This window comes from Micromys minutus (genome assembly GCF_963924665.1).
Source record: "Micromys minutus genome assembly, chromosome: 24".
NCBI lineage: Eukaryota > Metazoa > Chordata > Mammalia > Rodentia > Muridae > Micromys > Micromys minutus.
The window spans coordinates 45,246,626-45,258,643 of NC_137959.1; the positions used below are offsets into that span (position 1 = coordinate 45,246,626).

A 12,018-nucleotide genomic window follows, 5' to 3' on the forward strand; every position below is an offset into this window, starting at 1 on the left:
CTCTTCAGTCAGATTTCCTTCCTCTCTGAGCCCCCAACCCTCCTTAGTCCTCTGTTCTTGTGCACCCTCCCTCTCCGGCTGCCCCCTCTAGCTCTACCCCTCCCCCTAGCTCGCCGGTCCCTACCAGTCTTCCCCTCCCTCCCCGCCCGGCCCCGCCTCCTCGACCGTCAGCCTCCTCCTCCTCCAGCAGCCCCCGCCCTCACCTGCATCTGCCCGCGAGGGGCGGGGCCGGAATGACAAAGCACACGGGCGGCGCGGGACCCGCCCCCTCGCTCGCCCGGCGGTGCGTCGCCCCGCTGTTATGGAGACCCGCCGCGCGCGCGGGCGGCGATGATGGGCGGCCATGGCCCGGGCGGGCGGCGGCGGCGCAGCGGCTCCCGAACGCGCGGGGGGCGCGGCGCGGCCCGAGCCGTGGGAGCTGTCCCTGGAGGAAGTGCTGAAGGTGTACGAGCAGCCCATCAACGAGGAGCAGGCCTGGGCGGTGTGCTTCCAGGGCTGCCGCGGGCTGCGGGGCGAGCCGGGCGGCGTGCGGCGCATCCGGGACACGGCAGACATCCTCCTGCGTAGGGACGGCTCGGTTGGCGCGCGGCTGGAGCCCGGTGAGGCGCAGCGGAGTGGGTGGGGGTGTGGCCGGCGCGACGGGCTGGCGGGCGGCCGCTCAGGGCACCGGGGTGCCAGGGGACGGGGCCTCGACCTTTCTCTCATCAGCGCCTTGATAGCGCTCTGCTGGACCGGGAAGGCCCCACCCTGCACTCTGGATCTGGGACTCCTTGTCTTCTCTTTCGACCTAGGAGAACCCCACTATCTCTCTCTCTCTCTCTCTCTCTCTCTCTCACACACACACACACACACACACACACACACACACACACACACACGGAGTTTGGGATAACCCTACAGACCTTTGCTCCTGATGTGAAGTGGCCGGTTGGCTGCTCGCGCCCAGGGACGCTTTCCCCGAGGAGAAGGGCTTTGGTTAAAAGCCGGAGTATCTTTTACCTTAAAGTCCCGGACTCCGGACGGACGCCTCTCCTATAGCCAGATGGGGTTGGGGGAGTCTGCAGTCCTCTGGCCTGGCTCTAGCAGGGCCTGTGTGTGAGTCCTTGCTGTTCCCATGAAGCTGGTATTCTCGCTGCAGACCTTAAGGTTACTTAGAGATGTCTTTTTTCTAGGAGTAGGGAGAGTAGGAGTACCGTGCCTCGTTCTGAGTCTGTACTGGATTGATACTAATTTCCTGAGTTTAATTATAAGTGCAAGAAGAGTGTATTGTCTGTGATTTAAAAACAAAAACAACTATAAACATCAGTGAGGACCAGCAGCTAAGCTTTTGAAAGATTACTGAGGTCTATCCGGAGTGGTGAGTTCGAGCTGTTTACTGTTCCCCTTTATCCCCCCCCAGAACTGTAGTTCTAGTATAGAGCATACAGTGAATAGTACCCTAAAAAGTTGATACCCTGTTGGGAGCACAAAGGCCGGCTGTGTGTTTGCTGAGTGAAGGCTGGCCTCTCTCCAACCCCGAGGGCTGTGGGCTTGCAGAAATTCTCTCAAGCGGGGATCTGCGGGGGACTAGGAATGATAAGCGAGGCCGAAGAGAAGCAGCGGATGACAGCCGCCTCTGTAACAAGGAAGACCCATTGTGCACACACAGGAGCCACCCCTGCTTTCCCAGGCTTCCTCCCTCTCTCCTCATCCCTGCCTGACACTTGCCAGTTGTTAAATTTTGCACAAAAGCGCCGATGTATTTCACAGGGAAATAAACACAAGCACCCAGGTTGGCTGAGGTCTAACCTTGGCCGGTTTGCTCAGAAAGTAGAATGGTTTGCATAAACTGTGTGGCTCCCTCTTCCCCGGCTGGCCTGAAGGGACAAGTACATCACCATCAACTCTCACAGCCTGCATAGTCAAGAAGGCTCCTGCCTCCTCAGAAGACTATTCCCAGCTTCACATCATTGCTTACCATAGAGACTATAACCCAGGATCCGGCTCTCAGCTGCAGAGCAACACAGGGCTGCAGGCAGCCTGCTCGCTCTGGCCGGGATGTGATTGATGATCAAGACAGAGGGTTAGGGTTGGATGTAAGTGGCTGCACTGTGAACAAACCAAGCTGAGCTCCCTGTTGGGTTTCTCCTGAACATCAAAAAGGACACTCCTAGCCTGGCTCTCCACCTCCCCAGAGTTGTATGTGTTCTCAGACCAGTAGCACTTCCTGCTGGGTCAAAGTTCAGAGAAAGCACTCTCTGTTGACCTTTGGGGAGAGGAACCTGTCTGTGGAGGCGCCCAGAGATCCAACCTCACTTTTCTAGTCAGTGTTATCGTTGGCGTCTGTTGGTAAATGTACCCCATGAAAGCGAATGCGGGTTATGACTTGCTTTGGGGCTTGATGGGTTGGCTGGTTTAGGACAAGATCTTGCTATGTTGTTCAGGCTGATATTGGACCTTGAGGGACTCTCTGGTTCCTGAAGGATAAAGAAAAATGGAGTTACCTGAGCTTCACAAAGCGATAGCCAACCCCAGCTTTTTTTCTGGACTTGAGGGACTAGTGAACTCCCTATAGGATTAGTGTAGTTCACTCCTGAAGTAGCTGTTTCTGATGCCAGTAGAGTGTGTCGGATGTTGGATGCCCTAGATGCTGTCACCCAGTTAGGTCAGCCTCTGAGCCACGCAGGGCTGTCTCTACCTTATATGGAGACACTAAGCCTGAAGTTCACCATTTTGGCTTGACTGGCAGCTGCTTGGTGTACCCCACTATCTCCAGTCCCCAGCACTAGGGCTATAGGTCCCCGTTGCTAACCTTAGCTTTTACACAGGTGCCGTGGATCCAAACTCAGTTCTTCATGCTTGTGCGGCACAGGCCCTATCCACTGAGCCATCTCCCCAGCCTCCTGGTTTTGTTTCTTTGACACAGCATCTCATGTAGCCCATGCTGGTCTTGAATTTGTGATGTATCTCAGGAGGGCTTTAAGCTGATAGAGAGCCTCTCACCTTAGTGTCCTGAATACTAAGATTTCAGACATGACCTATTTTGTTTGGCAGTCTCCTAATCTTAAATTGGAAGACTTCTTGATAGTCACTCCTAGGGGTGTGTGTGTGTGTGTGTGGTGTGTACATACCTGAGTGCAGGAGTCTGCAGAATTCAGAAGTATTAGATGCCTTCTGGATCCAGAGTTACAGGAGGTTTGGGTGTTAAGAATTAGACTCAGGTCTTCTGGAAGAACAATGGGCACTTTTAACCACTAAAGCCCCTTCTCCAGTGTGGAGGGTGAGCAAGTTAACACGTACAGTTACTAAAACTATGTTGAGGAAAGAGTGACTCACTTTATTATATATATTGGTGTTTCAAGACTAGGCTGGTCTTGAACTCACAGAGATCTGCCTGCCTCTGCCTCCCAAGTGCTGGGACTAAAGGTGTGCACCGCTACTACCTGCTATATATTCTGTCTTCTTGCCCGACAATGCTAAAGACTAAGCACTTGCATGTCACAGAGAAGCTAAAGCAGACCTTTGGCTACTAAGAAATGTCACTGGATGCCTGGAGTTGAAGTTCTTGAGCTTTATTAGTGACCAGGGGCTGCCTGTTGCTTTCGCTTTTCTTCTTAAGATTTATTTATTTCATGTATGTGAGTACCCTGTAGTTGTCTTCAGACACACCAGAAGAGGGCATCTGGTCCATTACAGGTGGTTGTGAGCCACCATGTGGTTGCTGGGGATTGAACTCAGGACCTCTGGAAGAGCAGTCAGAGCTCTTAACCACGGAGCCATCTCGTATTGCCTGTGGCCCTATCCAAGGACAGTGCTCTCTCAGTCATTGTGAGGGGACCCAAAAGTCATTAGGAGGAGGGAATTTGTTCCTCCCGAGTCTTCTGAGTGCCAGAATATTTGTAGTTGAAACATGCTTTTTGAGCCAGGTCCTTCCCATATGGTTCCTGCTCATGTTTCCTGCGTCCTGGTCACAGCTGTGTTTGTTGCTTACCTCATGACTGCAAGGCACCCAGAGCTGTAAATCCTATGCCGTGTTAAGGTCACTCAGCTAAGTCATGGTGGGCTAACTTTAGGCTACTTTGGACAGGTGCATGTTGGATTGGAGCAGCTTCAGAGATGCTCGTGAGGCAGATATACAACCGTGTTGGGCTTATTCTTTCGGCCAGGGCACCCTGTTGAGATCCCCACTCTGTATGTGAAGAAACGGAATATCTCAGAGGAGAGGCAGCTGCCCAAAGTCAAGGAGAGGGGCATGGCATGACACCTGCCTCAGAGCTAATGTTTGTGTGCCTGTAGCCTTAGATCACACCACCAAAGGGAAGCCCTGGCCTGAGGCTCAGCAGCAGGTGTCCATGTGCCACACCCTTGTGTACCTTGGCCACATTCAGTGGGGGATACAGTATCCAGGGTCCATGCAAATGGGCCGTTGGCACAAATGCAGGTGTTAGCCTGAGGAATGCAGTTCTTCAAAGGGCTCCCTGTGTACTTCTCAATGGCCAGTGGCCTAACCCTGGGACCTCAGCAAAGGAGAAGTGGGTTTTTTGGGGGGTGGGGTGGGGAGTGGGGTCTTAATGCTATGGGGTTCTGGCATAATGCCTCATGAGCACTCTGGGTGTGGGTATGAGCTGGGTATGTGTTTATGTGAGCCCTTCTGATTTAGTTTCGCCTCTGAATTAGGCCTTGTAGGAAGACAATTCCTCAGTGTACTTTCCCTGTGTGTGATAGGTGCCCGCGCCCAAGGCTGGCTGCCCAGAAGACTAAAAGACACATGAAGGCAGGATGCTGGTCCCTAGCCCACCTATTGATTTCCCTGTTCTGTACAGTGCATCTAGAAGGATAAAGCCTGGAGTCTAAGGCAGCCCGTGGGGTCCCTGCGTAGCTCGAATGGCTCAGCCTGTGGTAGGGGTGCAGCCCCAGGCTTGCTGCCATATTCATGCTGGGTTGCCCCCACAATCATCTGTCACCACCCCATCCAGGCCCCTGCCATGGTGCCCACAGAAGATCATTTCATTGTCCAGCACCGTCGTATCAACGGTGTGGGCACAGTGACGGTCCTCTCCACCCTTCATGTTGGCAGTTCTGGTCCTGGCATAAAGACCATTTAAGTATCTCTGGCCATTAACTGATTCCTCAGAGGAAGTTGGCCTCTGTGTAAGGCAGTGGTAAGGGGGATGACCTTGCTGCCCGGAAATGCCACCCTGCTAGTTAGACAAGCCAGCTGAGGACCAGAGTGCCCGGAAGAGGTGATCAGCCCCTGCCTTCTCAGTCCAGTGACTCCTACTTTATTCCGGGGCAGAGGAGAAAGTGGGCAGAACTTACAAGAGAATATATGAGGTTCCTATGACTTCATAAATACGCTCTTAAACTGCTGGCTTAAAACAACACCAGCATATTCACTTCCAGCTTAAGAGGCCATAAATCCAGAATAATCTCCCTGAGGCTAGCTGTTTCATCTGCTGCAGTGTGTCCAGATGATATCGCGTGCCTGTGAGGGTGTCAGACCCCCGGACCTAGAGTTAAAGACAGTCCTAAGTTCTAAGCTTCTGTGTGGTTGCTGGGAGTTGAACCCTGGTCCTCTGGAAGAGCAGCCAGTGCTCTTGCTGGTTGAGCCATCTCTCCAGCCCCTCACTGTGATGTTTTCACACATGAAGGTAGTGTATTGCCATCAAAATCTCTCATCGCCCGTTTTGTTTTTGATCCATTTCGAGGAAATTGTTGACACGGCCCGCCTCAGCCCTGCCATGTGTTTCAGCGTGGATGTCATTTGCTAGAGTTTAGCATTTTCTTAGAGCCCACGTGCAGCTTGGGATGGAACCCAAGGCCTTCTGTATGCCCTGCAAGCCCCTGAGCTATAACCCGGCCTCTAGTTATTTCAATTAAAAAACCTTGCATGCAGCTGGGCATGCTAGCATGTTCTTAGGAGGTAGAGGCAGGAAGGTCAGGAGTTGAGGGAATCTTCTCAACTACACAGTGAGTTCAAAGCGAGCCTGAGCTATTTCAGATCTTGTCTCAACAGAACAAAATAGAAAACAGGAAATGAAATTAAAACCCCACATAATGAAGCACATGACTGTCATGTGTCATGTGTGTATACATCTCTCATGTATGTGTGAATATATCTCTCATGTATGTGTAAATACATCTCTCATGTATGTGTGTATACATCTCTCATGTCGTGTGTATACATCTCTCATGTATGTGTGTATACATCTCTCATGTATGTGGGTATACATCTCTCATGTATGTGTGTATACATCTCTCATGTATGTGGGTATACATCTCTCATGTATGTGTGTATACATCTCTCATGTATGTGTGAATACATCTCTCATGTATGTGTGTATACATCTCTCAGCTCTGTGCCAACATCTCTGCCGTGGAGGCTGTGGAGACCTTTGCATGGCCCAGAAATCTGTATTCTATGCCGGCCCAGAGCTTGGTTCCAAATTGTAGTTTTATCACCTGCTTTCTTGTTGGCATGTTATACCAGGCCTTGATTCCTGCCACCATGTTTTGACTAGTTTTATGTCACCTTGACATACGTCAACTTGGCACAACAACTGATGTCCTCTGAGAAGGAGAAACCTTGATTGAGAAATGCCTCCATGGCTGGGGTGGTGGCACACACCTTTAATCCCAGCACTCAGAAGACAGAGGCAGGTGGGTCTCTGTGAGTTTGAGGCCAGGCTGGTCTACACAGTGAGTTCCAGGACAGCCATGGCTACCTAGTGAGACCCTGTCTCCAACACCTCACGACTCCACCCCTCCAACCCAAAGGAAGAAGAAGCTTGGACAGATAAATGACCAGAAGCTGAACAGGGAAGTTTAAGTAGAAAGAAAAAAATAATAAAGTTTGAGGCTGGAGAGATGGTTGATGGGCTGAAAGAATTTGCTGCTCTGGCAGAGGACTGGGGTTTGGTTCCCAACATCACAAAGCAGCTAAAGGCCACACCTGAGCCAAAGGATCTTACGCCCTCTGCTGGCCTCTGCGGGCACTGCATGCATGAGGTGAGCAGGCAAAGCATTCATATACATAAAATAAAAATATTTAAATGTCTGTGTGTGTGTGTGTGTGTGTGTGTGTGTATGAGTGCAGACCCCATGGCACATATGGAAATCAGAGGGCAACTTGCAGGAACCAGTTCTCTCCTTCCACAATACAGACCCCCAGGGCTTCAACTCAGGTTGTTCGCTTGGTGGAAAGTACCTTTACCCACTGAGTCACCGCATCAATGTCCCACCCCAGGGAATAGCATCTTTCTAACCTATTTTCACAGTTTCTTTTCTTTTTTTTTTAAGGTTTATTTATTTAATGTATATGAGTACACTGTAGCTGTCTTCAGACTCACCAGAAGAAGGCATCTGATCCATTACAGATGGCTGTGAGCCACCATGTGGTTGCTGGGAATTGAACTCAGGACCTATGGAAGAGCAGTCAGTGCTCTAACCACTGAGCCATATCTCTCTCTCCTCTCTGTTTCTCTGTCTTTCTGTCTCTCTGTCTCTGTCTCTCTCTCTCTCTCTCTGTGTGTGTGTGTATGTGTGTGTGTGTGTGACATATCTGTGACTATGAGCATACACATGCCATGACATGTGGATAACTTTCAGAGCTTTCCTTTCTCTTTTGGGGCTGGAACCCATGTCTTCAGATCTTCAAGCAGAAGAGGTACTTTTACGAGCTGAGACATCTTGCAGAATCTAATTCTCTCAACTCTGTACACTGTCTTCCTGCTGGGACCAGCAGTGGGGTCTTGGTAATGTCCCCAGATGTGCCGTCAGAGGTTGGATATGGGGCTGTACTCGGGGGAGGGGGGCACAGAAGCCAGATCTGTCCGTTGTTTTGTTAATTTATCCTCCGGACTCCAGTTCCCCAGATTTACCCATTGATAGAGAATCTTGAGTGCTCAAGGTTCGGGGTGCAAGGCAGGCCTCAGCCTTGTGTGTTGCTGACAGGGGTCACCTCCAGATCTGCCACTGGTGGACGGGGTTCCTGCTGTAGCAAGGTACTTCCTGGGAGTGGTGTGTGGGCATCGAGTGTGTGGGTGTGTGCTTAGAGAAGTTCTCACTCAGGCCTGGATCAGCCACCGCCCAGCTGTGGAAGAGCAGGGCAGACACACCTGTATCCCTTTGCCCCACAGAATTCTGTTTGTTAAACAATCACGGGACTCTGACTGTGTGCCTTCCTGTGGGTGGTTCTCCCTCCCAGCTTTCTCCAGTTTCTAAGGTTGTTGCTTGACCCGGGTCACAACTCAGTTTTACAGTTCATGACCGTGGAAGCCACCCACCTATATGTGTGGCTTACTTACCAAGTGCCAGTCACTGGGTGTGTTTCTACCCAATCCTGACAAGCCCTTTGTGGTAAGTGATAGCACTTCTCGGAGAGGGAACTAGTACTGTTCAGTCACCTGACCTTTGACTCCAGTCTCTTGGCTGGAGGCTGCACCCGGCTGGACCTGGGGAAAATGTACGTGCTTTATTTTCTCTTTCCCAAATTTATTTATTTATTTATTTTAAAAGATTTATTTATTAAACATAAATACACAGTAGCTGTCTTCAGATAGACACACCAGAAGAGGGCATCAGATCCCATTTCAGATGATTGTGAGCCACCATGTGGTTGCTGGGAATTGAACTCAGACACTGGTCTTAACCTCTGAGCCATCTCTTCAGCCCCCTCCAAATTTATTTCTTGAGTTTAGCAAATCAACGTATTTTGAAACTCAGAAGTCTTCCTTTTAGATTTTATTTCACATGTATGAGACTCTTCCCTGAACGTACGTATGTGTACCACATGCATGTCGGATGCCCATGGAAGGTAGAAAGGGTGTTGAATCCTCCAGAAGTGGAGAATGTTATATAGTGTTATGGGCTGTCCGGAGTGTGGAGAACGTCGTCTCTGTAGGAGCAGCCAGTGCTGAAATTCAGAAAGTTTAGGGAAGACCTTGAAGGAGTCCTTGTGCCAGTGTGCCTGGATGCCCATCCTCCCCCTCACAGGCTGCCAAGAATGCGAGGGTTTCCTGCACACACCAGCACTCAGGCATGTGTACTTCCTCCTTAAGTCAGCCTTTGCTTTCTGTTTTGTTTTTCCCCCTGAATGGGGGCCTTGGATCAACTCAGCACACAAAAGCCATCTTCTTGGTTGTTTGAAACGGTCTTTCTGTTACCAAGGTTGACCTTAAACTCGTAATCTTATTGCCTCAGCTTCCCATATCCAGTTTCAGGTACATTTCTTCTTCTCTTCTCCTCTCCTCTCCTCTCCTCTCCTCTCCTCTCCTCTCCTCTCCCCTCCTCTCCTCCCCTCCCCTCCCCTCCCCTCCTCCCCCCTTCCCCTCCTCCTCCCCTCCCCTCCTCCTCCCCTCCCATCCCATCCTCCTCCTCCACTCCTCCTCCCCTCCCCTCCCCTCCTCCACACCTCCTCCCCTCCCCTCCCCTCCTCTCCTCCTCCCCTCCCCTCCATTCCCCTCCTCCTCCCCTCTTCCTCCCCTTCCCCTCCCCTCCCCTCCCCTCCACTTACTTTCTTCCTTCCTTCCTTCCTTTCTTTCTTTCTTTCTTTCTTTCTTTCTTTCTTTCTTTCTTTCTTTTCCAAGACAGGAGACAGGGTTTCTCTGTGTAGTCCTGGCTGTTCTGGAATTTGTGCGCTATAGACCAGGCTGGCCTCAAACTCAAAAATTCACCTCTGCCTCCTAAGTGCTGGGATCAAAGCTGAGCACCACTACCTCTTGGCTCAAGTAAATCTCTTAATCTGACATCTTACCTGGCCATCTTGTTCTTTTTAGTGACACCTCATGTCCTGGGTACAGGTGTCCTGTGTGTCCATCTTTAGAGGACACTAAAGATTTTCCTGTAGGTTAGATGCACTGAGTGGTCTCTTCTAAAAGCTGGAGTGCCAAGTCAGAAGGTGAGAGAGTTTATAGCTTAGAGAGACTTGGCAGGCTGCCTTCTGAGGGCTGTGGCCTGTTTCCTGTCCGCCAGGGAGGGTATATGTCACATCCTCATTGCCCTGTGCCTGAGATGCAGGGCAGGAAGTCTTTTTATCTTAAAAAGGCTTTGCTCCTTCCAACCTTCATTCACTGTCGAAATACTCCCAGAAGCCCAGGCATGGGGCAGGGAATGTGTAACAAGAGGCCCCCCCCTAAGATGTATAAAGTACCCTTTAGCAGAGTTGGGGTGGGGTTGTATCAGATACAGTAGATAGTTAACCAGAGGGGTTAGGGTCAGGAGGTCCTACCGTTGTACTGAGCTCTGCACAGCTGGCACTGCATACCCATCTGGCATCCCCGCCCTCGGAAGCGTCTCTGTGTCTGTTACCTCACTGCTTCCCTGAGGTGATACCATGAGTTAGGCAGGAAGGTGCCATTTCTGTCCCCTGGATGATGAAGTGATGTCATCACTTGCCCCATGGACTGGTCAGAACCTGACTTGAGGGGGACAGATGGCTCCCCAGAGGCAGCTCCGCCTCCCACCACTGGTGGCAGATACACCTTCCACAGGAGGAGGGGCTGGGCAGTCCTCCAGATAAAATCTTCCCTCGTACTTCCATGGCACAGGCTCGCTTCCAGGAAGACTCTGGAGTGGCCGGCCATCGGTTCTCAGGGCGAGGATACCCTGCTTGGGTAAATGAGCACCACCCTGCATCCGCGCCCATAACAGCAGCGATGCTGAAGGAAACCAAGCGTCCAGCTTCCGACTCGGTCCTGACCCAGCAGTTCAGACATGGCGGGAACTCGTGGGCTCAGCTCCATTATTTATCGTCCCCATGGTTTCAAGTGAATTTCTCAGTCTGCCTGAGCTCAGTGTTCGTGTGTGTAGAGAAGAAATCTAGGAGCTGGGGTGTGATAGCACACTTAGAGCTTTCTTGTTATCTCTGGCTGTGTGGTCCCAGTTGTCTCAGAGACTCACAAGGCCAAAGCTTGCTCATTAAACCCAAGGCCCCCTGCAGTAGTGGTTATCCCTGTAATCCCAGCACTCAAGAAGCCAAGCCAGAAGGATTGTGGTGACTTTGAGCTACACAATACTATTCCGTCTCAAAACAGCAATAACAGAACTCCCCAAATCTTTTGTAACTTGAAGCATAATTAGATCTATAAACAATTTTGGGACATCTTTTGTTAACATAGTGACTATTGTTCTGGCTGGTTTTGTGCCAACTTGACACAAGCTGGAGTTATCACAGAGAAAGGAGCCTCAGTTGAGGAAATGCCTCCATGAGATCCAGCTGTAAGGCATTTTCTCAACTAGTGATTAAGGGGGGAGGGCCCAGCCCATTGTGGGTGGAGCCATCCATGGCCCAGCCCACTGTGGGTGGAGCCATCCCTGGCCCAGCCCATTGTGGGTGGAGCCATGCCTGGCCCAGCCCATTGTGGGTGGTGCCATTCCTGGGCTGCTAGACCTGGTTCTATAAGAAAGCAGGCTGAGCAAGCCAGGGGAAGCAAGCCAGTAAGTGACATCCCTCCATGGCCTCTGCATCAGCTCCTGCTTCCTGACCTGCTTGAGTTCCAGTCCTGACCTCCTTTGGTGATGAACAGCAATGTGGAAGTGTGAGCTGAATAAACCCTTTCCTCCCCAACTTTTCTTCTGATCATGGTGTTTTGTTGCAGGATTAAAAACCCTAGCAGAGACAACTATTAACGCACTGAAAATATTCTACTTCCGGGTTAGGATGGCAGCTCTGTCGGTAGAGTATTGACACTGGCACATAAAGGAGGCGCTGGGCTCAGTCTCCAGCACAGACTGGATGCATTTGCTCATATCTCTAATCCCAGTACTGGAGAGATGGAAGCAAGAGGGTCAGAAATTCAAGTTTCTCCTCAGCTACATGCTGAGTTTCAGGGTCAGCCTGGGCTACATGAGACGTTGTCTTTTTAAAAATTCCAGCCAGAAAGCTGCTTTGGGCTGAAGGCTAGGACTGGCTGTGTGCTCAGAGAGCTAGTGCCCACCAGCCTGCCCCGCCTTCCTTCCCCCAGCGTGACTTTTCCAGCAAGCTCCCTATTCTTGTTCAACTTCCAGCTTTCCAGTGCCTGAATCCAGTCACAGCTACAA

General features: G+C 51.0%; 1 protein-coding gene across 1 annotated transcript in view; it reads left to right on the forward strand.

Moving 5' to 3' along the window:
- Window positions 1–343: 343 nt before the first annotated feature.
- Window positions 344–12,018, forward strand: part of SPIRE2 (spire type actin nucleation factor 2) — a gene marked incomplete at both ends in the record, with an annotated part of 37,027 nt that continues 25,352 nt past the window's right edge. The window contains one exon of the mRNA XM_080937155.1: window positions 344–614. Within this exon, the coding sequence (XP_080793281.1) occupies window positions 344–614 (271 nt within the window). The remainder of the gene's footprint in view (window positions 615–12,018) is intronic.